Source organism: Gallus gallus, chromosome 26, assembly GCF_016699485.2.
Source record: "Gallus gallus isolate bGalGal1 chromosome 26, bGalGal1.mat.broiler.GRCg7b, whole genome shotgun sequence".
NCBI classification, from domain to species: domain Eukaryota; kingdom Metazoa; phylum Chordata; class Aves; order Galliformes; family Phasianidae; genus Gallus; species Gallus gallus.
In genome coordinates, this window is record NC_052557.1 from 5,052,208 (window position 1) to 5,075,040 (window position 22,833).

At 53.4% G+C, this 22,833-nt stretch overlaps 4 protein-coding genes across 15 annotated transcripts in view; 1 reads left to right on the forward strand and 3 right to left on the reverse strand.

Annotated features, from left to right (window-relative positions):
• Positions 1 to 7,910, reverse strand: part of USP49 (ubiquitin specific peptidase 49) — a 32,649-nt gene extending 24,739 nt beyond the window's left edge. For 4 of the 5 annotated variants that reach the window (XR_001470189.3, XM_025143790.3, XM_001231681.6 and 1 more), the window contains exons 1-2: positions 7,858 to 7,910; positions 213 to 296 (exon numbers count right to left, since the gene is read on the reverse strand). The gene's annotated coding sequence lies outside the window, so the exon portion shown is untranslated. Of the gene's footprint in view, positions 1 to 212; positions 297 to 7,153; positions 7,291 to 7,857 lie in introns of those variants that run through there. The other variant, XM_040653036.1, reaches the window with a different exon arrangement.
• Positions 7,911 to 10,624: 2,714 nt separating this feature from the next.
• MED20 (mediator complex subunit 20) lies at positions 10,625 to 15,490 on the reverse strand. 4 transcript variants are annotated; one of them, NM_001006327.3, is made up of 4 exons: positions 15,439 to 15,490; positions 15,190 to 15,341; positions 13,291 to 13,544; positions 10,625 to 11,554 (listed from the first exon to the last, which is right to left on the reverse strand). In NM_001006327.3, exons 1-4 carry the CDS (start codon positions 15,450 to 15,452, stop codon positions 11,339 to 11,341), a joined length of 636 nt encoding a protein of 211 aa, NP_001006327.1. In that variant the 5' UTR covers positions 15,453 to 15,490; the 3' UTR covers positions 10,625 to 11,338. The 4 variants fall into 4 exon arrangements, with proteins under 4 accessions (NP_001006327.1, XP_015154437.2, XP_040508670.1 ...); XM_040652737.2 differs by lacking the exon at positions 10,625 to 11,554 and adding an exon at positions 11,842 to 12,022; XM_015298951.3 differs by lacking the exon at positions 15,190 to 15,341.
• Positions 15,491 to 15,531: 41 nt separating this feature from the next.
• On the forward strand, positions 15,532 to 18,195 carry BYSL (bystin like). The gene is made up of 6 exons (XM_418047.8): positions 15,532 to 15,942; positions 16,034 to 16,172; positions 16,473 to 16,606; positions 16,832 to 16,992; positions 17,273 to 17,375; positions 17,583 to 18,195. Exons 1-6 carry the CDS (start codon positions 15,542 to 15,544, stop codon positions 17,929 to 17,931), a joined length of 1,287 nt encoding a protein of 428 aa, XP_418047.4. The 5' UTR covers positions 15,532 to 15,541; the 3' UTR covers positions 17,932 to 18,195.
• A 1,215-nt stretch (positions 18,196 to 19,410) lies between these two features.
• Positions 19,411 to 22,833, reverse strand: part of CCND3 (cyclin D3) — a 38,679-nt gene continuing 35,256 nt past the window's right edge. For all 5 annotated transcript variants that reach the window (XM_040652738.2, XM_015298953.4, XM_046904133.1 and 2 more), the window contains one exon: positions 19,411 to 21,232. In XM_040652738.2, coding sequence (XP_040508672.1) covers positions 21,071 to 21,232 — 162 coding nt within the window. In that variant the 3' untranslated portion in view covers positions 19,411 to 21,070. The remainder of the gene's footprint in view (positions 21,233 to 22,833) is intronic.

Sequence of the window (22,833 nt, forward strand, 5' to 3'; positions counted from 1 at the left end):
TTGCCCCTGAACATCACTCCTGTAAAAAACAATAAAAATAAAAACTGGGGGGGAAAAAAAAAAAGAGCTATAATTGATGTAAAATTAGCAGTACTGATGCCAAGTGAAAACGACACCGATTTTCACTATTTGGCCATTCAGACTACACCCCACCATCCCCACACTGTGGGGATTCACAGCAGAGCTGACACTTCCTGCTGCCTTCTACTTACCACTGACCAGCTCAGCAAGGACAGACGTTCGGTGACGCTGCTCAGACGGACAGAGCACGTGCTTATGTACCCACAGGGCAGGACCTGCACACGAGTGAACAAGGAATGTTATAACTCAATAACTAACAAGGGCCGAGTTAAGCAAAACAAGCACTGTTACCTTTCAACGTGGCCTAACAAAGCAGGAACACGGGAGACAGACAAACAGCCATTCTCTCATGCGCCCTCTTTCCCCACCTCAGTACTCCTTTTCATCACAGCCTGCTACAGTGCAGCCAAAAAAGCTGCTCTGTTTCATTTTGTTTGTTTTCAGAACGCAGAAGCCATTATTTCTTTTGACCATAATCTTAATACACTGTTTTTCATACCCAGTGTATATCACGTTGGTCCTGCTCTGATGTAAACAATACATTCAGAGTTGAGGTTGACAGTTCAGACACTGTATATTAAAAATACTTCAGAACCGCATTCAACCTTCAATAGGGAAAATTCTACCCAAATTCTGCCCACCTTCACAATAATATCAGCACAATCAATTTCCCACCGCTGGCGAAGAGCTTTATTAACAAGGTCAGAACAGGCTGCATTCTGACCTGCGCATCTCGCTCCGTTCCCCCAATCTGTCACAAAACCTGACCGTTGTTGGTAGCAAAATACACCCAATTTCAACAAAGCAAAGCAGACCCAAGTGCTGTTTCGCAGGTACGAGACGAAGTTTTACAGCCCCAGCACATCAGAGGATTCTCTTGGCACTGCTCGCACACGAACCCGATGGCTGCAGCAGGGATCAATTGAGCAGCCCTCGCATTCAGAAGCAGGCTAACAGTCCCTTCGAGAATCTCTTTGTCATAGACACAAAGACGGATTATAGCGGGCAGTGAATACTTGTAAGTTATGGGTAGTCCTCCGCTGTTCTTCCTCCCCCGTTCCAATTCATATTCATCTTGGCAAAATCTTAGACAGACTATTAACTAATCTAAAACAACATCGCAGCTGATACGACACAGAAAGCAATCAGTCAAATGAACATGTCAGTGCCATCTACTGAAGCAATAAAGAACAAGACAACCCCAGCAGGCTGTGGCTTATTATCTCCACGGCCGTAATGAATAGGCAAATAGCATTAAATAGAAGTACAGCATTCCACAGCCACGTTTTGCGAGGCTCCACTTCGAGACATCTGAAGAACAGAGGTTAAAACAAGACAAAAATAGCGGAGGGCTTCTAGCTTTTCGTGCCCCTTCCTAATGGGATTGTGCCTCATTTGTGTGCTCTGAGTCTTGCTCTGGCTGAAGCCATTGCCTATGGGCGGCAGGCAACGTCTGAGGAGCAGCGCCGTTGTTCTCCCATGGCAGAATAAGGGAACGGGAACTTGATTTGCAAAATATTAGACTGATAATCTTCTCACAGAATTTAAGATCAGCTGAGGCCCAATTCACCAGCATCTGTTATTTTAGTAAGTTATCTTACTCTGAGGTCTGAAGTAATCTTATCAATTTGTTTTGAGGTGAAACAATGAACGGACAAGAAGAAAAGGAAAGAGGGAGAGGTGGATTTGTTTCGGATGTCACTGTCTCAAAAAGCTGTTCTTAGAACCTTCCAACCTTACAACAACCAGGAGACCATCCCTCGCATTCAGGGACTCGCTCACTTCTCCAGCACCCAAAAGGAACCAGAAATGCTCAGAGATTCCAGAGCACAAAATTCAAATGGAATTTTTCTGTCTGCCTTCAACAAACATCAGCTATCATCATCCCCTGTCAAAAACAAAGTCATGGCTGGGAGAAGGGTCCTCATTGTGGCACACATTCAGGTGAATTAACTATTCTTAGTTAAATAGATTTGCTTCTAGCCTTAGTCTGATGACAGATTAACTCATGGCTGGTAGGATTATAGACTTACCTCTGGAACTAAATCACTTCTGAATCTGAGTTATAGCTATTAGTTCTCTAAAGCTTAGCTGAACAGCTTTTAGTACCTCCTTTGTATTTTTGAAAGAATGATTAAACATCATTAAATCCAGGCTGAGGGCTCTTTCTCCCAACCCCTGCACACAAACAGTTGGCTCGTTTGACTTCTTTGGGTGGTTTTTCTTTTTTAAAAGAACAGCAGAGTTCGATGTGGGTTTTTTTTTCCCCTGAAATAATTCATAGTGCTTTAAGCCCGGAATACCCCCCCACGCCTCAATTAAAACACATTTTTCCATATTTGTGTGCAAGCGCATAAGGAAAAAAAAAACAGACAAAAAAATCCAAACTTTGTTCTCCTCGGGGAGAAGCAGCTATCCAGAGAGAGCTGCTCTTTGTGCTCAGCATGGTGCTTTTGTTCCCAGCACATTGCTCAAGCTGCAGAAGATACGGCCGATGCTACAGAGCCTGGAAGCGAAGCAGTCGCATGCAGCAACAAGCTACAGCTCCCCTCTGCTGAACACATCCAGCGCGTATTTAAGCAGGGCTTATTTGTACATGAAACGTTGCACATGCAACACATGAGAGCTCTGTGCCACCACCAGCAGTTTTCCTGCACACCAACAAGGCTGGGCATTAGTGGTAAGCTGGTGCTACCTGTGCAGGGCCATGCCACCAGGCCTCCTCCTGCTCTCCTTGCAGCAAGGAAGGCCAGCAGCAGCCTTCCCATGCACCTGGTCTGATATTTAGCGATGGCTTCCATTTAATTGGCACAGGTGACAGCTTGGTGTGCTGAGCTGCCTCACCGCGGCGCTTTTGCCTTCTGCATTTCCAAGAGGGGAACAGGGGGAGGGGCAGCAAGGAGTGAAAAAGTTGCCCTAAGAAACCAAAATGAAGTGACTCGGTAACTACTAATGAAGGTCACTGGGAGGAGAAGCTGAAGGCATCACTCCTGCAAGAGTGTAATGCTGCACTTGGATGGTGCACTTGCACGCTGATGAGGTACAGACAACAGAGCACCCTGCCCAAAGCCAACTACCAATCTGTCCCCATCAGGTGATGAGCTTTTCTTTTTCTTTCAGGAGCAGACAATCCAAGCTTCAGTATTCATCATCCCAAGCCAGCCATCATCCCTGCATCGGGAGCTGCAGCTTCCCACTGCCCAGCTCCAGCAGCACACCTGCACAGACACGCATCGACCCACGTGGGCTGCTCCAATTCGTGCTTGGAACCGCCACCCAGAAAATCCACCACCTTCTGCCAACTACAAAGCCAAGCAACAAAAACAACACAGTGAATGCAAAAGCCCCTAATTAGCCAAAAAAGCCAGGAGGCCCTCGCGTGACAGTTATACCAATCTGCACATGGGGGGTGGGGGGGAAAGCATTCACACCAAAGCAGAAGTGCAATATATGAACAAGTTACTTGTTCTGATAGCCTACAGTTCGATATTTACGCAGATAATGCTTGAGTTAGAAGTCAGCCACACATCTGTGTGATTCTCTTCATACAAGGCACTTGTTATTCAGCCGGAACGCACTTAATGTGTAACGTAAAGTGACATTCTGGAGTGAGTTGGTGAAGTTAGCTTCAGCATCAGGAGAGAGCCAAGCCCAACCCCACCACACCACAAGAAGGAAAGGATTACATCCAATGTACAGTTTTGCTATTGGAATAAAAGGAAAGCACACCTATCATGAATCATTTGAATGGAGCCAAGCTCAGAGCCACTGCTCTCTTCCAGGAAACTGGGGATCAAAGCAGCAGCAGTGCAGAAACACAGACCAGCACTGACTACCCTTCTTTAGATACCCTTTCAGTATTTCTAGCTAAATCCACGGATTGCTCCATCTGCACACCCACCTGGACGGGCTGCAAAGATCCCTCTTCCTCACCGCTTCCATTTAAAGTTCAAAACCTCAAATTGTCTTCAGAGGCTTTTCATAGAACCAGAGAGAGACAGAATGTAATTACAGGACAGTATTTCTTAACCAAATCCAAGCCGTCCACTGAAAGTGAATGGGAAAATATGGTTGCAATGCAATGCTTCTCAATCAAGGGGACGGATTTGCATTTCAGAGTGAATAAGGGCACATAGCTGCGATTGCCATTTCTTAATCAGCTCAGCTGATGTCCTATAGAAGGTCTCAATGGAAGAATGCAGCTGCGGCCCATAACTCTTGGCTTGATCTTCCATGGTTTGACTGAAAAGACTGAAAAGAGCATCAATGCACTGAAGCTTTTCTCCATTAAATTGGTTCTTTCAAATCTACCACTGAGTTCACACAGAGAGAAAAAAAAGAAAGTTTCTTTTCCAGTACACTTGGTTTGAGGCTGGGGTGTAAAAGGTTTTGTGATATATACCACACACTGATGTGCACCATAATAAACAAAACTTCTGAAGACAGAGATGGAGAGTGCTATTTAGCAGTTCCGATTGTCTGTAGGAATTCCTGTGGCTGAAGATGTGCTTTTTTCCCTTACCTAAAGCAACCTTTTGCATTTCAATAGAAAACATCGAAACACATCTCCATGTTGTGACCACACATTGTACACGAGATACACTTCAAATGCACTCGTCCCAGCTGTAAGCCCTCACATCCACATATCTCAGTCTTCTTCTTCGCCTGAAAACGCGGCTGAAGCACACAGCAATGGGACACGGGGAGGGCAGACGTGAGCTGCGGGAGGAAAGAGCCTCAGCCACACAGCCCGTGTTGTGCTGCTGCTTTCTCAGCGAGGTTCTGAAAAGGACAGCACGACATTCGAGCCGACCGATGGGAGGAACGCGCCTCGCGAGCCTCCTTTTGAAGCATCCCTTCCACCCAAGTTGCTCCCCAACAAGTCTGCTTGCATCTCCTCAGAGATTTCAAACCCATCTTTGTCATGCACTGGAGGTGTAACAGTTAATGTCAACTCATTACTGTCAGCTAATTAACAACACTCAGCACAAAGCAGCCAAGTTTTCTTTGTTTCTACCTATGGTACTAAATCACTTTGCAACAGTGGGGGGGGGGGGGGGGGGGGGGGAGGGGAGATCCTTCAAAAGCAGCAGAAAACAGAGCAATAAAGGGCATTTTAATTTGCATTGTGCTCAGTACGCTGCAATAGGAATTACTCATTGCAGGCATACCACAAACTTGTTTCAGACCACGGAGGAATTACTTCTTGATGACATTCACAGAACTCCGCATGGGTTTCTGCTTCCTCTCCCTCACCCCTTGGTGAAGGGGCTGTTTGTGCTGCTGTCTGCACGCTGGGGCCATAACTCAGTGGTGGCAAAGCTGTGTTCGGCTCAGCAGCATCACCAGAGCCATCTTTGATCTCAGAAGTGCAGAGCGGCAGCAGCGGTGTACACAAGCAGGAAGAAACAAGCAGCACATTCTGGTTTATCTGTTGGATGTTAGGAATATACTGATTTCTGATTTTAATATATATATATTGAAATTGCTTAGCGCAGCTCATGTGCTCCAGAGCAATTCTTCATTAAGGGCTTCGTGCTAACGAGGATGGTCTTCCACTGAAGAGAGCGGTGGGGGTTCCTGCTGCCCAGCACAGCTCTGCTCATTGCGCTGAAGTGCTCAGGGAAGGTGGAGAGTTCACACACAGAGTAATTAACACCGTGCTGCTGAGACAGGAGCAGCTCTGGAGGTTTCACTCCCCACGGTGGATTGGGGGAAAAAAAAAACAACCCACAGAACCTCAACCCAAAGCCTTGATGAAATGCTCGAGGTGAGAACCACAGCAATGCTGCAGCCGAAGTTTCAGACTCATCCACCAGAGAGAATTCTCATACGGAACTCTCAGCGTTCAGCTATCAGGCAGACGGTCCTTCACAGCACATAAAGCTGTGTAGCTCAAAGCTGGCTGTTACTATGGAACTCACACATTACCTTTTCCTCCCTTTTCATCTCAATTGCTGTATGGCGTTACAGGTGAGGCTTTCAAACCAGCGATCTCAGCAGCTCTCTGTTCCTTTCTAACGAGCAGCTTGAAGACAGAAGCCTTGAGTTCTGTTCTGACTCAGAACTGAGGACAGCACTGAGGACAGCTTCAGAAACTTTCACATACTTCCTCAAACCAAAAACACATGTGAAAGAATTCACGTGTGCATGTCTTGTAGGCAAGAAGCCGAATTTTTAAGCAGTTCCATTTCCCGGCTGATCTGAACCTACTAGTTAACCTCCTCATCACAGCTATGCTTCACTCCATGAGTCCTAGCAAAAGTCCTGAGAAACTTCAGTGTAGAAATGGGTATCAAAGGGGAGGGGTGGGGGAGGGAGGGGAGAAGAAAAGAGAGGGGGGGAGGACGCAACACTACCAAAGGAAACCCTGAAGCTGATTAAAATAAGATCTTAAAAGATGGATTCTGTAACACAGACCACTTTTGCCACCACCAAAGTACTTCTCGTAGCTCATCCGTAAGTGCTGAGAACCAAACAATCACTTAAAGAAAGCAATTAGCAACTAAGTGCATTTTAGCAAGGAAGGAAACAAAGCGAGAGAAGAACTACAAGCAAGCGAACCCCAAATGAAGGATGATGACGAGTTGCAAGCAGGAAGCCGTGCTCTGCACTTCCACACAGCACAGTGACGTCCCGGGAGCTGAGCGGGACTTTGTTTTCCCAGCAGCACTCCCCTCGCTGACAGCGCAGCGCACGCCGGGCAGCTGCTGTGCACACACGGAGCGTGGGGCTCACACCCACGGCAGCGCTCACACCGCCACTGCTCCGTTCCGCGGCCACAGCACGTGGGGCTCATCCCGGTTTCTCCATCGGAGCCGTGGGGCTCTGCACCGCATCAGCTGCACCTCCGCAACCGCTGCAACGACCTTTAACTCTTCAGCAACGATCTCTGGATGCGCAACAGCTGAATAAAGCCCTAATTTCAACGCACTGCCGCAACGCTCTGTAAAGCGCCGCTTGTGCGGCTGTTGCTGGATAAAGAACATCTACTGGGAACAAACAGAACTTGCGCAAGAGCAAAGGCTGTGCCAGCCCCGAAACATCACCACTTTCAGAACCCCTTTCTCACGTGAAGCCTCTGATATCCACGGGGAAAAGGATGAGGGGAAAACAAGTGTCCGCAGCGCCGTGTCTGAGCACTCCGAATACCCGCAATCTCCTCTCGTCAGAGCGACGAATCCGCTGCTGGGGCAGCGCCGGTTCCTTAACGGCACCGACCCGTCTGATCGCCGTCGGGCAGCAGCTCCTCCGCGAGGAACGCGTCCCTCCCGGCCCCGCTCGGCGCCTCAGCCCGGGGCTGAACTCCCCCCGAGTTCCTCGCGGCCCCGACCCCGCGCCCTCAGGCCCCGCGGCTCAGCGCCACGCGAAGGGCCCACCGGAGCGCAGCGCCGCCCGCCCGGGGCTGTCGGTGCCCGCGGGGTTTCGTTCTTCCACGAGAAGCGCCGCTGCTCCCCCCGCGCCCCCCCCACCTTCACAACGGCCGCGCTGCCCCGCACCGCAACAAAGGGAAAGTTGGGGCCGCGCGGGGCTCCGACCCGCACACAAAGGCGGCGGCGCGGCCCCCCCGGGCCGGGGCCTCCCCTCAGCCCCCTGGGCCCCCCCTCACAGGTACCCCCCCCAGAGATGCACCCCCCACTGTGGGACCGCTCAGCCCGGACCGCTCAGCCCAGATCCCCCCCACCCCTCCCCAGGTGGATGCAGGAGGAGGACCCCTCCCACACGCCCCATGGGGGGGAAGGGGGGGGTCACCCCCCCCCCGCTCCCTTTATTTACCGCCATCATCGCACGCGCGAGCTGTCACCAGCGTGAGACACCCCAACGCCGCCGGCCACGCCTTCTCCCCGCCCATTGGCCGCCCGCCGCGCCCCGCCCCGCCCCGCTATTGGCCAGAGAGCGCGCCACACAGCGGGCTCGTTCCGCCCCTCGCTTCGCTCCCCATTCACCGTCACCGCCTACGCCAATTCCGTAACGGCGCGGGGGTAGCGGAGCGCGGCGCCGTCCCGGGCGCTAACGGCGCGGCCGGCGCTCAAGTGGACGCTGTTTGCGTAGCTAGCGCCGTGGTAGAGGGAGCTCTGGCGGAGCTTACGAGCTTTGCGCAGCCGCTAGGGGGTGCTTCTGAATGGCTCACGGTAGAGGGACGGCAGAGCTGAGGGGCGGGGAGCGGCTGGGCCCGGCCCCGGGCGGTGACGTACCGGGCTTTGTGAATCCCGGGCTGAAGTTTGGTTGAGAAGCAGGAGGGTAAATAAGGATGGTGCGGAGACAAAGGGACTCTTAAAGGGGCAGCGCGGCGTTGACGGGGCCCTGAGGCGATGGGGGTGGGAGAGACCCCTCGGGAGGCGGCGGGGCGCTGAGCCGATGGAGGACCACGGGCCGCACCGGGCCTCACCAGAGGTCACCCAGTGGGGGACACCACCCCGCCCCCCCGGCCCCACTCCCTCGGGCTCCTCACCCTGTTGCTACACCTCCACAGAACGCCACCACCATACGCTTCTAAACAGCGGCTCCGCACTGCGAGGAATTAAAATTGGTGATTAAAATTGATGATTAATGAGGCCTCGATGGCCTCGCTCCCTCTGTAAAGCCAAGCAGGGTGCAGCTGCTATGGAGGTACTTCCTCATAAGAAACGCCACGGCGTGAAACAAAGCAGAAGTGCCAGGCCCACGGATGTGCCAGAACCCCTCGTAGGATCACACAGCACACACAGAATCACAGAACCACCGAGGTTGGAAAAGACCCACAGGATCACCCGGTCCAACCATCCACCCGTCACCAATAGTTCTCACATCACCAATGCCCTCCGGATCAGGCACCAAAAGCAGCATGGCTGCCCCTGGTTTTGAGGGGTGCGGAAGCAGAGCTTACAGGACGGCAGCTTGGCAGCCTCTCCCTCCAGGTTTCACATTCGCTGAGCAAACGCTGTGGAGCAGCAGGAAAACAGCCTTCCAGACCGTGCCTTGACAGGCAAAATGAGGGTGGTTTTCAATTACGCTGGCACAAGCCATTAAGGTAGTACTATTGAAAGCCCCCTGAAGACTTGTTAAGATGCAGACCGGCGTGTTTGGAGCCGTGTTAACCTGCTGCAGCGATGCTGGGGGATGGGGAGCAGAATGAGGCTCACTACAGCTGATGAGGATTGAAAGCAAAAGAAAGTTATTTTGTCCATCGAGAATGTAAAAAGCCCCAGAGTAAAAGCAGCCCCTCATTTGGGATAGCTGATCCCCTGGCCTGTAGAACGCAGCAACAGCAGCAGACATTTTTGCTCGGGCATAGAGGGCTAAATCCTATCCGTCCTTACACACGTGGAAGCCTGCTGACGTCAATGGCTGCAGTGGTGTAATTGAAGGCAGAACGTAGCTCAAGGGGTCCCGTTTTATTGCTGTGGGAACAGTACGATGTATTAATAAGAGCACAGAAGTCCCCAGAGATTCCAGCACACGTTTTATATTTTTAAGACCGTCCTTTGGGAATTAGTAAAGCATTTGCAATATACAGCACGACTAATCTGGCCATTAAAAGGAAATTCTTCTTTTTTAACCTTAAGATTTAAAAAGCGAAACAAGACTGAAATAACTACCCGTACAAATACCAGAGTTTGTTTTCACAGCCACACTTAGCTGCCTGCAGCTCACATTCTGTAACCATCACTTGAAAACCAATAGTCCCGGTGAAGTCAGTGCACAACTCATGAACCTGAGCTGGGAGCTGCAGAAACTCAGCACGTTCAGCATGTTGGAATTTCTCATGCACTTACAGTGCATTTTGCTATTTATGATGTCTTATCAACCAGCTCTTTCTACAGCCGGAGCTGATTAAATTTATTAAATGCCTACACTGAAAGCTCTAGACCCTTTAAGAGTTAATTAGGTTTACAGGTATAAATGAAAATAAAAAAGAAGCCATTGCTAAGTAATTAGTTCTCTGCCAGCCAGCAAATCAAGTAAGAAGCAGCTCCTTTACTGCCTACTCTTTCAGATGGAAAAAATCTATTAGGGAGAAAAAAAAAAAAATCTGTTTTCCTTTCTCTTCGGAACCTTCGAGACCCACACACTGTGCTTCTTCACCAGAAACCCATTGTTCCCTTTGCAAATCCCCTTACACCTTCCTCACACCTTTTTTTTTGTCCAGGACAACGGCCGCAGAGCTGGAACTGCACTGAGCACAGCCCTCCCAGCAACTGCGAGGGAAGCTCAGCACAGAGGTTGGTGGCCGAATGAGGGTGTTGTGCTTCTTCTGAGACCGGGCAGGGGGTGGAGCGGGGGGGAGAGAGGGAAAAACTGCAGCTACAAGCCAGACAAGATGCTGACGATTTAAAACCAAGCTCAAAAGGGATCTGATTTCCCTGCTTTTCCTGCCATAAAAATAAATAATCACTGAAAAATATTCAAGTGATATCGTACAGTTAAACCTCATCATAAATTTTTGGCTCTCATTCCCCAGGTCCTTCTTACTCCAGTAAATCTGCTGATGTCACCAGGATTTCTCTGGAGAGGAACGGGACGTTTGTTACAGACCTTTCGAACAATGAGATAAAGCAGTTGGTATTTTTTGTGGCTCCTGCCACACTTATTTATTTATTTAGCACTGGGCTTCAACTGAGAAGTGGAAGACTTTAATACTCCCATCTGATATAAAAGATGAAGGCAAGCTAAGAACATACCCATAACAGGAATGCAAGAATTCCTGTACATTTTGCCACAGGGAAATTAGTTTGCTACAGGGATATAAAGCTCTTGAACCAAATCAAAGATAAAACTCTGCTAAGAATCGTCTCCATGCAACAGAACATTTCAAAAGCTGTAAATAAACAATACAAAGCAGTAACACTCGCTGTGCACAAAGATTCCAACTTCTCACAAAAATACAGCTTTTTATTTCGATGAAAAATAACAAGACGTTTTCACACGAATATTATATTTAAAAGTCCTTTCTCCTAGCTGTTTGCATTCAGTGAGACTCTGCCCTTTGCATGCATTTGGCTGAGATTCCTCTGCCAACAAACGGCAATCCCCTGCATGAAGCACTGCACTGAGAGCCATCCGACCCATGGGCCTGAGTGCAGACACACAGAGAAGGAAAAAGGAGGAGGAGGACAAGAAGAAATCCTCATGGCATTCCAAACCTTTGCTTTCAAATGGTGCAAAGAGATTTGGAAGGAAAAAAAAAACCTTGGGCTGACTGCAGTGCTGCTTTTTCGAGGGGATCGTGATCCGCAGAAAAGATGCAGCCGTTCTGCACAGAGCTCTGGGAGTCCTTTCATCTGATTCCTGCTACAGGCACCTGCTGCTGCTTGCGGATCTTGTTGAACAGCTCCATGTACTGAACCATTGTGTCTGCGGGGCTGTAGATGCTGTCGTGCTTGGTGCCAAACACAGACGGGATGCCGGGAGTGTGGCTGCCCATGAAGCTCTGCATGAACTCCATCAGCAGGTTCCAGCAGTCATTGGCTATCACACAGGGGCAGTACTCCACCTGGCAACAAAAACCACAGCCCTGAAGCTCACCACAGTGCCATAACCACGCAGAGGACAACGCACGTTCCTCTCTCTGCCTCACTGTTTTAAATGAGATATGCATCAAGAGTTTGAAGCCACCGAGCAGCTCCTCTGTGCTGTGGCTGCAAAGGGATAACAGTGCCTTTCTCTTTGAGAATGTTGAGCATATAACAGCAGAAGGATGGACAAACATATATGAACAGGACATGCAGGGAATATGCAAGCCACCTCTTCAAAAGAGAAGAAAAAGAAAGGTAAATTTACCCTATAAGTTCGCTGGTCATATTAAATCCCCAGTAGTGGAAATCCAATGATAAACTTCATTCCCATAAGTTGGTATGTTAACAGCTTGTGTGGCCATGACATCTTTCAGATGTTTAATGATAAAGCCTTGGGATTTAAGGACTTGCAGTTCCACATCAGGGATTACGTCCTAATGGACACCCTGAAAAGAAACTACTAAACCAAAGCAGAAGCAACCAGACTGCCAGGAAAATCTGGTCCTGAATTCAAGTTTAGGGTAAAACAAGCTTCTCTTTAACCCCAGGTCAACAGCAGTGCTCACACCACTACATCTGTATTTATTGTTACAAAGCAAAAACAAGCCATTTCTCAATCCCATCCCTGCTAGCTAGGAACACCTGCTCGGGTAGATGCACTGTCATTATTAATTATAGACCAGTTAATAGGATGTGTGTTTAGGAAAACATAAGCTCAGATTATAAAAGATCTTTCAGCACCTAATTCTCAACAGCTGCCTTAAGCACTGCTAGGGACCAACACATCTACATGTCTGGAGCCCTACCTGCTCTGCTTTTCCCTTCCTGTACTAGCACAGCCCAGCTCCTTGTGTTAATCCAAGATGTTTCTGAGCTGCTGAGGCTTGTCTGTAGCTTGAAAGCCTTGCACTCACACCTGCATCCAGCCAACCACCTCCTCACATGCCATCCTAGGTCCTGCCACAAAGGGTCATGTGCACAGATGCATCTCCCTCTGGAGCATTCAAGGTTTGCTGCAGCACAGCTTCCACCCCATGAGACACGTGAAAGCAGCGGCCACGCTATGACTGATGCTCTCGAGCCTCATCAACAGTCACAGTGCTGAGCAGAGCATGGAAGCTGTCTGAGAGGCTCTGAGCCCACACAGCACCCCACAGTGCAGCAATCCAGGTCAGCACACCTGGGGCAGCACTGACATCTGCAGCACACAGCTCTCTGATGAGGAGAGAGCAGCTTTAGAGCCAAACCTGTGGCAGGAGGGCAATGCTTGGTGCTGCTCAGCCCAGCCACTGTCTGCACAAGGTCAGGAAAGAAAGTAAAACCCAAACTAGCATTAAATTAGCAGTGAAGTGTTCTACCCGCCTTGGTATGTTTATTAACTTGAAGTGTACTTCCAGCATTCTGTATCAGGAGTTTAAGCAACTGTCTGATTGGATGGCATCCCTTCAGGGGTTTGTCTATTGACACTTCAACGGCAGGCTTTTCTGTAGGCACAGCTGAGCCCTACAGTGCCTGCCTGAATTAAACCTTACTGTGAAAAGGAGATAAATGCTCTGCCTGCTGCACACATGAATGCATCCAGTACGAACTGGCAGCAACGAGTAACACAATTGATACACAGAAGGGATGGGGACTCAAGATTTCTAGACGAGCCTCTAGCATGGGATTTCCCTATCCATGGCTGGATTATATACCCTTTGAAGATGATTCTTACCTCCACGGATATCCCACGGGCGCTGGGACCCATCGTAACAGTGCCCACCTTAACCAAGAAGTCGCAGTACTGGTAGCGCGTGCCCCGGCTCTCTATCTTGTTTGCCTTGGCGTTCTGGAAGAAGCCTTTCAGCTTCACCATGAGCGTATCGAAGTTGGCATCTGCTATGAGGCAGGGACCATTCTCAAAGAGAGCGAAACAGCTGAGGGGATACTCAGAGTTGTGCATCACGTACATCAGCTTGCCTGTCTGCCCTGAAATAAGAGCAACAGCATTTGGGCTTTGACACCAACAGCTCTGCATTTGTATGTGCTTTAAAGAAGGAAGCTTCTGTTTCTCCTTTGTCCTCCTTCCTGCCTCAATCCTGATGTCCCTGTACCATTCAAACACGCACTGTTATTCAGTGGTTCAGTGAATAGACAGTATTTACTTCTCAACAGTTAAAGAGGAAAGAAATCTTGCAACGAGTTCCTCATCCATCAAACAGTCCACCCATCAAATCCCCGTATTCCCAATTTGGAGAGAAAGATGTTGTGAGGGACGATATCAAAGGCCTTACTGAAGTCCCAACAGAGGACATCAGCTGCTCTTCCCTTGTCCACTGATGCAGTTACACTGCCATAAAAAACGACCAGGTTGGTCAGGTAGGACCTGCCCTTGGGGAAGCCTGGCTGGTAATCCCATATCAACTCCTTCTCTTTTATGGGCCTCAGGATAGCTTCCAGGAGGATCAGCTCCACGATCTCTCCTGGCACTGAGGTGAGGCTCAAAGGGTGGTAGTCAGCATGGCTTTTCAAATATCACTGAATGCCTTAGTGACTACGTCAGCCAATTCCCTCAGGACTCCTGGATGCATCTCATCGCACCCATGAACTTACGGTCATTCACGATCCTCGGGCAGTCATAAACCTGATCTTCGCTCCCAGCAGGAAGAGCATTGCTCCCCCAGCTCCCACCTTCTGACCCATCCGCTCTAGGGCTGTGTGAAGAGCAGTAAAGACTGAGGCAAAAAGTTGTGGAATCCCTCAGCATTCTCCTTGCCCGCTGTTACCAGCCTGCCTGTGTTGCTTATGTGCACGAGGGGGGTGTCCATGAGGGTGTCCTCATGGACTTTCCTTTTCTGGTTGACATTCCTGTAGAAGCCCTTCTTATTCTTCTTCGCACCCCTTGCCAAGTTCTAGTTGGGCCACAGTGCAGTTCTTTCCCATATTCAGACAGAACTTCCTGAGTTCCAGTTTGTGCCCAGTGCCCCCCGTCCTATCATTGGGCACCACCAAACACACCCTGGCCCCATTATCTTGACACCCACCCTTCAAATATTTGCACAGACTAAGATCCCCCGTGCCCCCTCTGAGCCTTCTCATCTCCAGGCTGAACAGCCCCGGGGCTCTCAGCCTTCTTCCATCGGGAGATGCTCCGGGCTCCCACCACCTCCACACCCTCCAGGCGCTCTCTGCAGCAGTTCCCCGTCTGCCCGTTACTGCGGAGCCCAGCATTGGGCGCAGCGCTCCGGCTGTGCCCTCCCCAGGGCAGAGCAGAGGGAGGAGCACCGCCTCACGCTGCCGGCCGCGCTCTGCGCCGTGCGCCCCAGGAACCACCGGGGCACACCGACGGCTCACGGCCAACCTTCGGCCAACTGCTGGTCGACCGGGGTACCGCCGGCCTCCTCGGCCACCAGGGCTCGCTGCGGACTCACGGTCACCCCGCTGAGGTCCTCCGCAGAGCTCCTTTCCGGCAGCTCAGCCCGATTTGTGCGGCTGTTCTGCCCCAGGAACCCTCGAGGACGGGAGCGGACGGCGCCGCAGGCAGAAACCCCTCAGCGGGCGGCGAGCGTTGGGCTCAGCGGGACGAACGGAGCAGCCCCGCGGCGGGCACAGCTCCGCCCCCCCCGCTGCCCACCTTGGCTGCTGATGGCGGCGGCCGTGTGGTACGTCTCGCAGTCCACGCCGAACGCGCCGTGCTTCTCGGCGCCCAGCAGCTCCAGCTTCTTGCTCAGCAGCTCCACCGTCTGCTGCACGCTCTTCCCCTCCAATACAGGCACCTGCGTCACGCTGCGGGGCGACAGGCGGCTCTAAACAGCCGCGAGGACGCGCGCGAGGCCCCCCCCAACCCCACCGCCCCGCTCCGGCCCCCCCCGCGGGCCCTCACCAGGTGACCCCCATCGCTCCGTCCGTTCCCGCCCGGCACCGGAAGTGGCGGCGGAAGGGGCGGGGTGGCGCATGCGCGGCGCGGCGCGTGGCCGAGGGACGCCATGCCGAAGGCGGCGCGCGGAGCGGAGCCGCTGCACGAGCAGATCCTGAGGGCCGCCGCCCCGCGAGTGCGGCACCGGCGGGGACGGGAGGAGGGGGACGATGCGGAGGAACGGGACGGCGGTTACGTGGGGCCGCGGTTGGCCCGGCGCATCCTGCGGGAGGCGCGGAAGCAGCAGGAGGAGCTGGAGGCCGAGCACGGCCCCGGGGCGCCCGCCCGACCGCCGCAGCGCTGCGCGGCTCCGGGCGGCCCCGACTCGGAGGAGGACGAGGAGGACGAGGAGTGGCCGTCCCTGCAGCGGGCGGCGGAGTGGGACGGGCGGTGCGGCGGTGGGGACGTGGAGGTGGACCCCGAGGACGAGAAGGCCCTGGAGGTGTTCATGAGCCGCGCTCCGCCGCTCAGGTGCGGGGCGGGGGGGGGAGGAGGAGGTGGGGAGAGGACGGGGAGCGCCGATTCCTCAGCACCGACCCCGGCCCCTCCCGCCCCCCCCCAGGCGGACGCTGGCGGATGTCATCATGGAGAAGATCACGGAGAAGCAGACGGAGGTGCAGACGGCGCTGTCGGAGCTGTCGGGCCGCCCCATGCCCCAACTCGACCCCCGCGTGCTGGAGGTGTACAGAGGTGTCCGAGAGGTGAGGGCGCTGCAGCCCCCCGGCCCCACATACACCTTTGGGGTAACCCCACCCGCAACAGAGAAGTGGGGTCGTCCCACCCCAGGAGGAGCGGTGCAGGCACTGCTGCTGCTTCCCTCAGGGATGCCGTGGAGCTCTACCTTATGATGATGGGGGTGGGAGGATGCACATGGCACACACAGCACTGCCCCACACTGGGCAGCGACCCAGCACAGCCCTCTTTGCAGTGGAGCTGCGCAGGGAGCAGACAGCTTGCTTACAGCCTTGAGACAAACCCTACCCTCCCCGCTTTCATTGAAGGTGCTGTCCAAATACAGGAGCGGGAAGCTTCCCAAGGCATTTAAAATCATTCCCGCCCTGTCCAACTGGGAGCAGATCCTCTACATCACAGAGCCTGAGACGTGGACGGCAGCGGCGATGTACCAGGCCACAAGGTGGGACCAGCTCAGTGTACTCTGAGCTGTTGTTTTCTCTTTCGGCAATGGAACAAGATGTACAAAATACCATAATGTGTCCTACACCCTGCTCCTCTCTCCCTGTGCCTGTGGAGCAGAGGGGATCCCAATGCTGGGGGATGGAGGTTTCCCACAGCCCCCTGCTCTCAGGACCTGGCTCTGGAGGCATAGCACATACCTCACTTCATGCTTTGCATTTCACAGGATATTTTCATCCAACTTGAAGGAGAGGATGGCCCAGAGGTTCTACAACCTGGTGCTGTTGCCACGGGTCAGGGATGATATTGCTGAGTATAAGCGCCTCAACTTCCACCTCTACATGGCTTTGAAGAAGGCTCTGTTCAAGCCAGGAGCGTGGTTCAAAGGTAGGGGCTCCCTGGGGGGCTGCACTCCATGCGTGGGAGCCTGCTGCAATACACAACAGCTCAGCAAGGCAGTGTGTTGCACAACACTACTTTTATATACTGCTCTCTTTGGGGCTGTAGGGGCTCAGTGTAGTGGAGGAAGGCTTAAAGATGTTTGTGATGCAGAGGAGCTGTTATTTCCTTGGGTTAAATGTGGAGAGAGCAGAGGCTGAGCCTCACACCACACAGCTCTGCCTGCTGAGATGATGACCAGTGGTGCCCAACTCTTCTCCCCCCACAGGGATCCTCATCCCGCTGTGTGAATCGGGGACCTGCACGCTTCGGGAGGCCATAATCATCGGCAGCATCCTCACCAAGTGTTCCATCCCTGTCCTGCACTCCAGGTAACGCAGTGGGGCAAAGTCACTGTGGGGAGAACAGTTCGCTTTCAGAGACACCAGATCTGTCCCTCAGCCCGTCCAGCAGCTCAGAGTGAGGGAGCTTTGTTCAGCTTTGCCCAGGACTGAGATTTGAGGCTGTCCTTTTTGTGCTGGGTGCCCCCTGGCTGCTGTTGGCCCTGCCCTCACCTGCTGCTTTCTCTGTCCCCACAGTGCAGCCATGCTGAAGATCGCGGAGATGCCATACAATGGCGCCAACAGTATCTTCCTCCGGCTGCTCATCGACAAGAAGTACGCGCTGCCCTTCCGCGTGGTGGATGCCCTGGTCTTCCATTTCTTGGCCTTCCGCACAGACCAGCGCACCCTGCCCGTGCTGTGGCACCAGAGCTTCCTGGCTCTCTGCCAGCGCTACAAGGAGGACCTGTCCTCAGAGCAGAAGGAGGCTCTGCTTGAGCTGCTCAAGTTCCACAGCCATCCGCAGATCTCAGCGGAGATCCGGAGGGAGCTGGCGAACTCCAAGACACGGGATGTGGAGGGGCAGGAGCCTGCAGCCATGGAGTGAGGGGGAGGAGGCAGGGAAACACCACAGCTCCGCCTGCTCCTGGGAGCTGCTGCACACTGCTGGGAACAACACCTCCAGGAGGTGTTTGGAAACATCCAGCCCTGGGATCCCACTGCTCGTGGTGCTGCGCCCACAGGGCTCGGCTGTGCTCCCTGCACTGCTTGTCACAGGGCAGCCCCGTGCCCGTGGCACCTAGGAAAGCGGTAGGGTTTGTCCTCATCCTGTTCTGGAAAATAAAGCCCGTGCTGGGTCCTTCAGTCTGGAGCGGCTTTGCACTGCAGTTGCATCATTCTGTGCCTGCGTTCATGCATCGTCCTGCCCTGTCCCCTCCCTTTGCCCTGTCTCCAGCAGGGGGCAGAGCAAAGCCACGAACCCTGGGCTCCTCGCAGCACTGCACTGCAGCTGTCCCGACTGCAAAAGGAGACTGTGCAGCCCCCTTCCCTCCTTGTGCTCTGGCTGGCAGCAGGCGCGTTCACAACTGTGCTGTGCATTAGGTGGTCTCTGCGATGTTGAGCAAAAGGGTTGGGGGGTAAACATCTTCCTTTAGTGAGAAAGGTTGGGGCCACAGTTGGGGCCCCCAGACCGTTCCCAGAGCCCACAACTGCTCTGAAGTGAAGGAAATGCTCCAGATTGTGCTTCCAGGTTTGCTGCCAGGAACGCTGTGCACAGCCACAGGCAGATGAAGGCAGAAGCCGTCCAGCAGCACTGGGAGTAGAGGGAAAGCCCCCAGAGGAGCTCCCGTCCTTGCATGGCTCTCATCCTTTGATTGCTCTCCATCCATCCCCACTCCCTGCAGTGCATCCCTTTGGAGATGTCTCGCAGCCTGTGCTTCCTCCCTGCCTGCTCCCATCTCAGCACATCCACCGCTGTGCTGGCAGCCCCTCCTGCACTGACCATTCCCAAACGCTTCCCAGCTGCCCCAAGGGCTTTGGCTGTCTGCTCCAGAGATGGAGCAGCCCCAGCACCGCAACACTGCTGTCCTCAGTCAGAGAGGTCATGGCCCACGTGTGGCAACTGCCCATGAAGTGCCACCTCTGCTGGAAAACCCAGCAGGGGCGTCCCACAAGGCTCTGCACCTACCTGGGTGCTTACCTGGACGCTACAGGGCTTGCAGACATCCAGCTTTGCTCCTGGAAGCATCACGGCCCACGGGGAAGATTCCCTGCAGCTTCATGCAGTGCTCAGCACCACCTCCTCCCGGCTCTGCTTCTCCCCTTCCCCAGCAGCCACACGGAGCAGAGCAGCACGCAACACTCCGGGCTGCTCAAACACCGCAGCGATTTTTTTTTTTCTTGGCTTCCTGATTTCTATTTCCTTTTATTAAAACAGCCAGAAGCTGATAAGCAAGAGAGATAGGCCGTGCTGCCAGCACACACGCAATGCAACGCGCTCACCTTCCTGCAGCGCACCGTCTGTCTGTGCAGGGAATGCTTCAGCAGCACTGAACAGCTGCAAAGGGAAAGCCCTGACACCACTGTGCTCATTTAAAATACTTTATTGCAACATTATATGGTACTCCAACTCTCCCAGCAGCAGGACTCTTGCATGTGAACACCAAAACAGATTACTCTTAAATTAAAACTCACTCTCTCTCTATATAAATTTGTTTGTACAGACGCTCCTTGCGACACATCGGTGGTGGGAGAACAGCAGCCCCAGCTTTTTCCACCCGATAAAACTTCTGTTTCTGGTGGCACCCAGAGCACATTCCCCCCCAGGAGGACAGCAGCCACAGCTCTGTGTCCGGAGGGCACCCCCAGCAGCACTGCCTCCCGGCCCCGCAGCGGCTCTCTGGCTATTCCTGGTTAATACAAGTCTACAATTTATTGATTCTCTCTTAGAAAAGCAGCATTATATAATATCTTTTTCTTTAAAAAACACTTTTTTTTTTTTTTTTTTGTAAAACTAACAGACAGCATCAACAAGAACAACAACAAAATGCAATCACTTTTCAACTCAAGTGCGCAGCGAGTTTTCTACCCTGTGAGGACACAGCTCAGAGCCATACGGGTATTGATGCAGAACAGCCCCCCCCGACACGATCTGAGATCCCTGGCTTGGAGGAGTGAAGATGCATTTCAGACTATAGCAGCACATTCAGTGATTTTTTTTTCTTTTTTCTTTTTTTCTTTAATCTAGACTGACATCTGAGCTACCTACAGCCAACCAGCTTTCAAGTGAGAGTCTCCCATTGCCCAGGGAGCAAAGGAAGGGGACAGAGGATAAAGGCACTTTAGGAAGGATAGAAGACCAGCGTCCAGGCCCCACCGTGTGGAGCAGTAGCCTTCCTCCCTCCCCTTTTCATCGCACTTAACAATAAATTAAGCAGCCTCGGTGGGACAGCAGAAAGCCAAGGGCACTTTGCATGGGTCTGCGCTGCAGCGTCGCGCTGTGCCCACACCTCTCCCCAGGGCTGTCCCCAGGATGAGGACTTCTCTGCTGTCCATGCAAAAAAAGGGAGCGCTTTCCCCAAGCAAAGCCAAGAACCCGCAAATCCCAGACCTAATGGCAACAAGAAACAAGGCACACATGTCCCTCCAAGCAGAAGCAGCCACGCTGCCCTGGAGCCACAGCTATCCATCACACAGCAGCCCAGACTCAGGGACCCACCCTGTGCTTGATGAGGGGGTCACGGACATTTTGGTCACGTAAGCCAGGTGAGAGCTGGCTGTGCATGATTGGTGGCCCGTGCAGGGCTGGAAGTCATTGCAGTAAACACACCTGAGCACAGCAGACGCCTGCCAGCCAGGCAACAAGGAAAGCAAACATTTTACCATTTCCTTTTGGATTCTGCTTCCCTCTCCAGCATTTCTGCAGCCCTCCCCCCCCACCCCCACCAGAAGGGCCACTTCACCCCTGCCACCCCCAGCAGCCAGCGAGCAGAGTCCAAGCAGCAGTGAGCCCCATGGCATCACCAGAGCCCCCAGTGCCCTCCCCCTGCATCCCCTCCCCGGTGCTGGAGGAGGAGAGAAGGATGAGTGTGGAGCTGTCCTTGAACAGCCAGCAGAAGAGGAATCCCCACAGCAGGCTTCAGGCAGAAGGGCTCTCAGATGGGCCAGGAGGATGCAGCGAGCTCTGGGTGCCTGGGGCTGGGTCCTCCTGTCGTGGGATGGGCAGCTCTTCGGGCGGGGGCAGCTGATCACAGGTTGATGTCCGTGACATCTGTGGGGGTGCTGGTGGGTTGGCTGGCTGGGTAAGCAGCAGTCTTGGCGGTGCTGTATTCCTGTTGGCTTTGGGATGCCTGCTTCAGGCTCTCAGCTAGGGCTGCCTCAATCTGCTCCTGACAAGCCTTCAGGCAGTCCTGTGGGAGAGGGGCAGGACAAGAGGCCTCAGTTCTGCTGTTCAGAGATGATGCCTTAAAACAGCTCTGAGCGGCTGCTGAATTATACCTCTGGCCCCTGAGGCACTGGAGCACACAGTAGACACAGAAGCCCTTTTCCTGTAGGAGACATCTCCAGCTTGCCTGTCATTTAGACCCCTCCCCAGGAGAAGTCCCACACTCTGCTTGTCCTCTCCCCATTGAATGCAGCAGTCAGCTCAGCATCACAGCCAACCACCCCCAACAAGCTTAGGGGCAGAGCGGAACATCTCTGGGCTGGCCAGAACCATCCCTCAGGACAAATACACACACAAGTGCAGGCCTGGGGACCCAGCTGCCTCCCTCAGGCTCAGGGTCTCCTCCAGCTCTGCATCTCATTGTGCATCCCTGCGGCCACCGCCGCTCCTTCCCCCACCCAAGTAGGACCAGGTCATCCCCGCTGGGAGCCTGGTGGCACACACATCACTGCGGATCTGGAAGGCGAAACTCACACCTCCACGCAGCCAGACCCAGCCGTGACCAGAGGAGGGAACCCCCCTGCCTCACCACAGCAGTGCTGTGACCACCACAAGCCGCACCACAGAAGGGCACAGCCTGGCCCCGCTCCCACACGCTGTCACCGAGCGGCACGAGGTGGCATTTCGCACCTCAGGGCTGTAGCCGAGCCGGCTACCACGGGGCTGTGCGCTCGCGGGATATTGTCACACATCGAAATCTCTTACCAGGAATCCACCGCCGGTTCTTAGAAACTGTCAGAGGATGTGGCGAGCAGAAATAGCAACGCCCACCACCCCTGCCCTGTGCCGCTTCCAGTAAGCGCAGCCCCAAATGCTGCGGCCCGGAGCCGCTGCCGGGCGGAGGGGACAGCACGGGGCACAGAGCGGTGCAATGGAGCTGCCCCCACTTCCCGCCTGCCTGCAGATAGGGATGGAGGCAGAGGAGCCACAACTGGGCTCTCCATGGGCAGTTTTGACAGAGACGCTGAGAGTCGGCTCAGCCGCATGCAGCCCTTCACCTGTTAGTGGAGCTGGGGGCTGGAGGGGCGGCCCCAGTCCATGTGCCCTGACTCCATGGGCAGCTGAGCTGTGGGCTCTGCAGGCTGAGCATACTCCGGGAGAATGGCACAGCTCTGAGCAACAGTCAGCAGGGAAACAGAGTCACAGCCCAGGGTCAGCGCAGGGCCATGCTCAGGGAGAACCATCAGCCCCGCAGTGAGATGGGAGGCTGGGGGCTTCCCCAGGGAGCCCTGCAGTGCTGCAGGCACATTCCCAGAGCTTCCTCCTGTGGCAGGGGCTGGGCAGGGGCTGGCTGTGCAGCACCCGATCGGGATGGAAGGCAGCTGAGCTGTCCCTGAATGTTTTGGCTTCACTCCCTCTGTGGTGTCCTCCCTGCTTCCCACCTGTTCCCTCCACCAACCCCAGCCCACAGCAGGTTTCAGCCCCCTGTCCCATTCACTGCAGCAGCTTGAAAGCAGCTGGCTGCATTGATTAACTCCTTAAAAAGGCTCCTGCAAACAAAAAAAAAATGTAAAAAGCTGCACGAATAAAGTAAGATGTATTCCTGCCCAATTCCCTCTCTGCCTG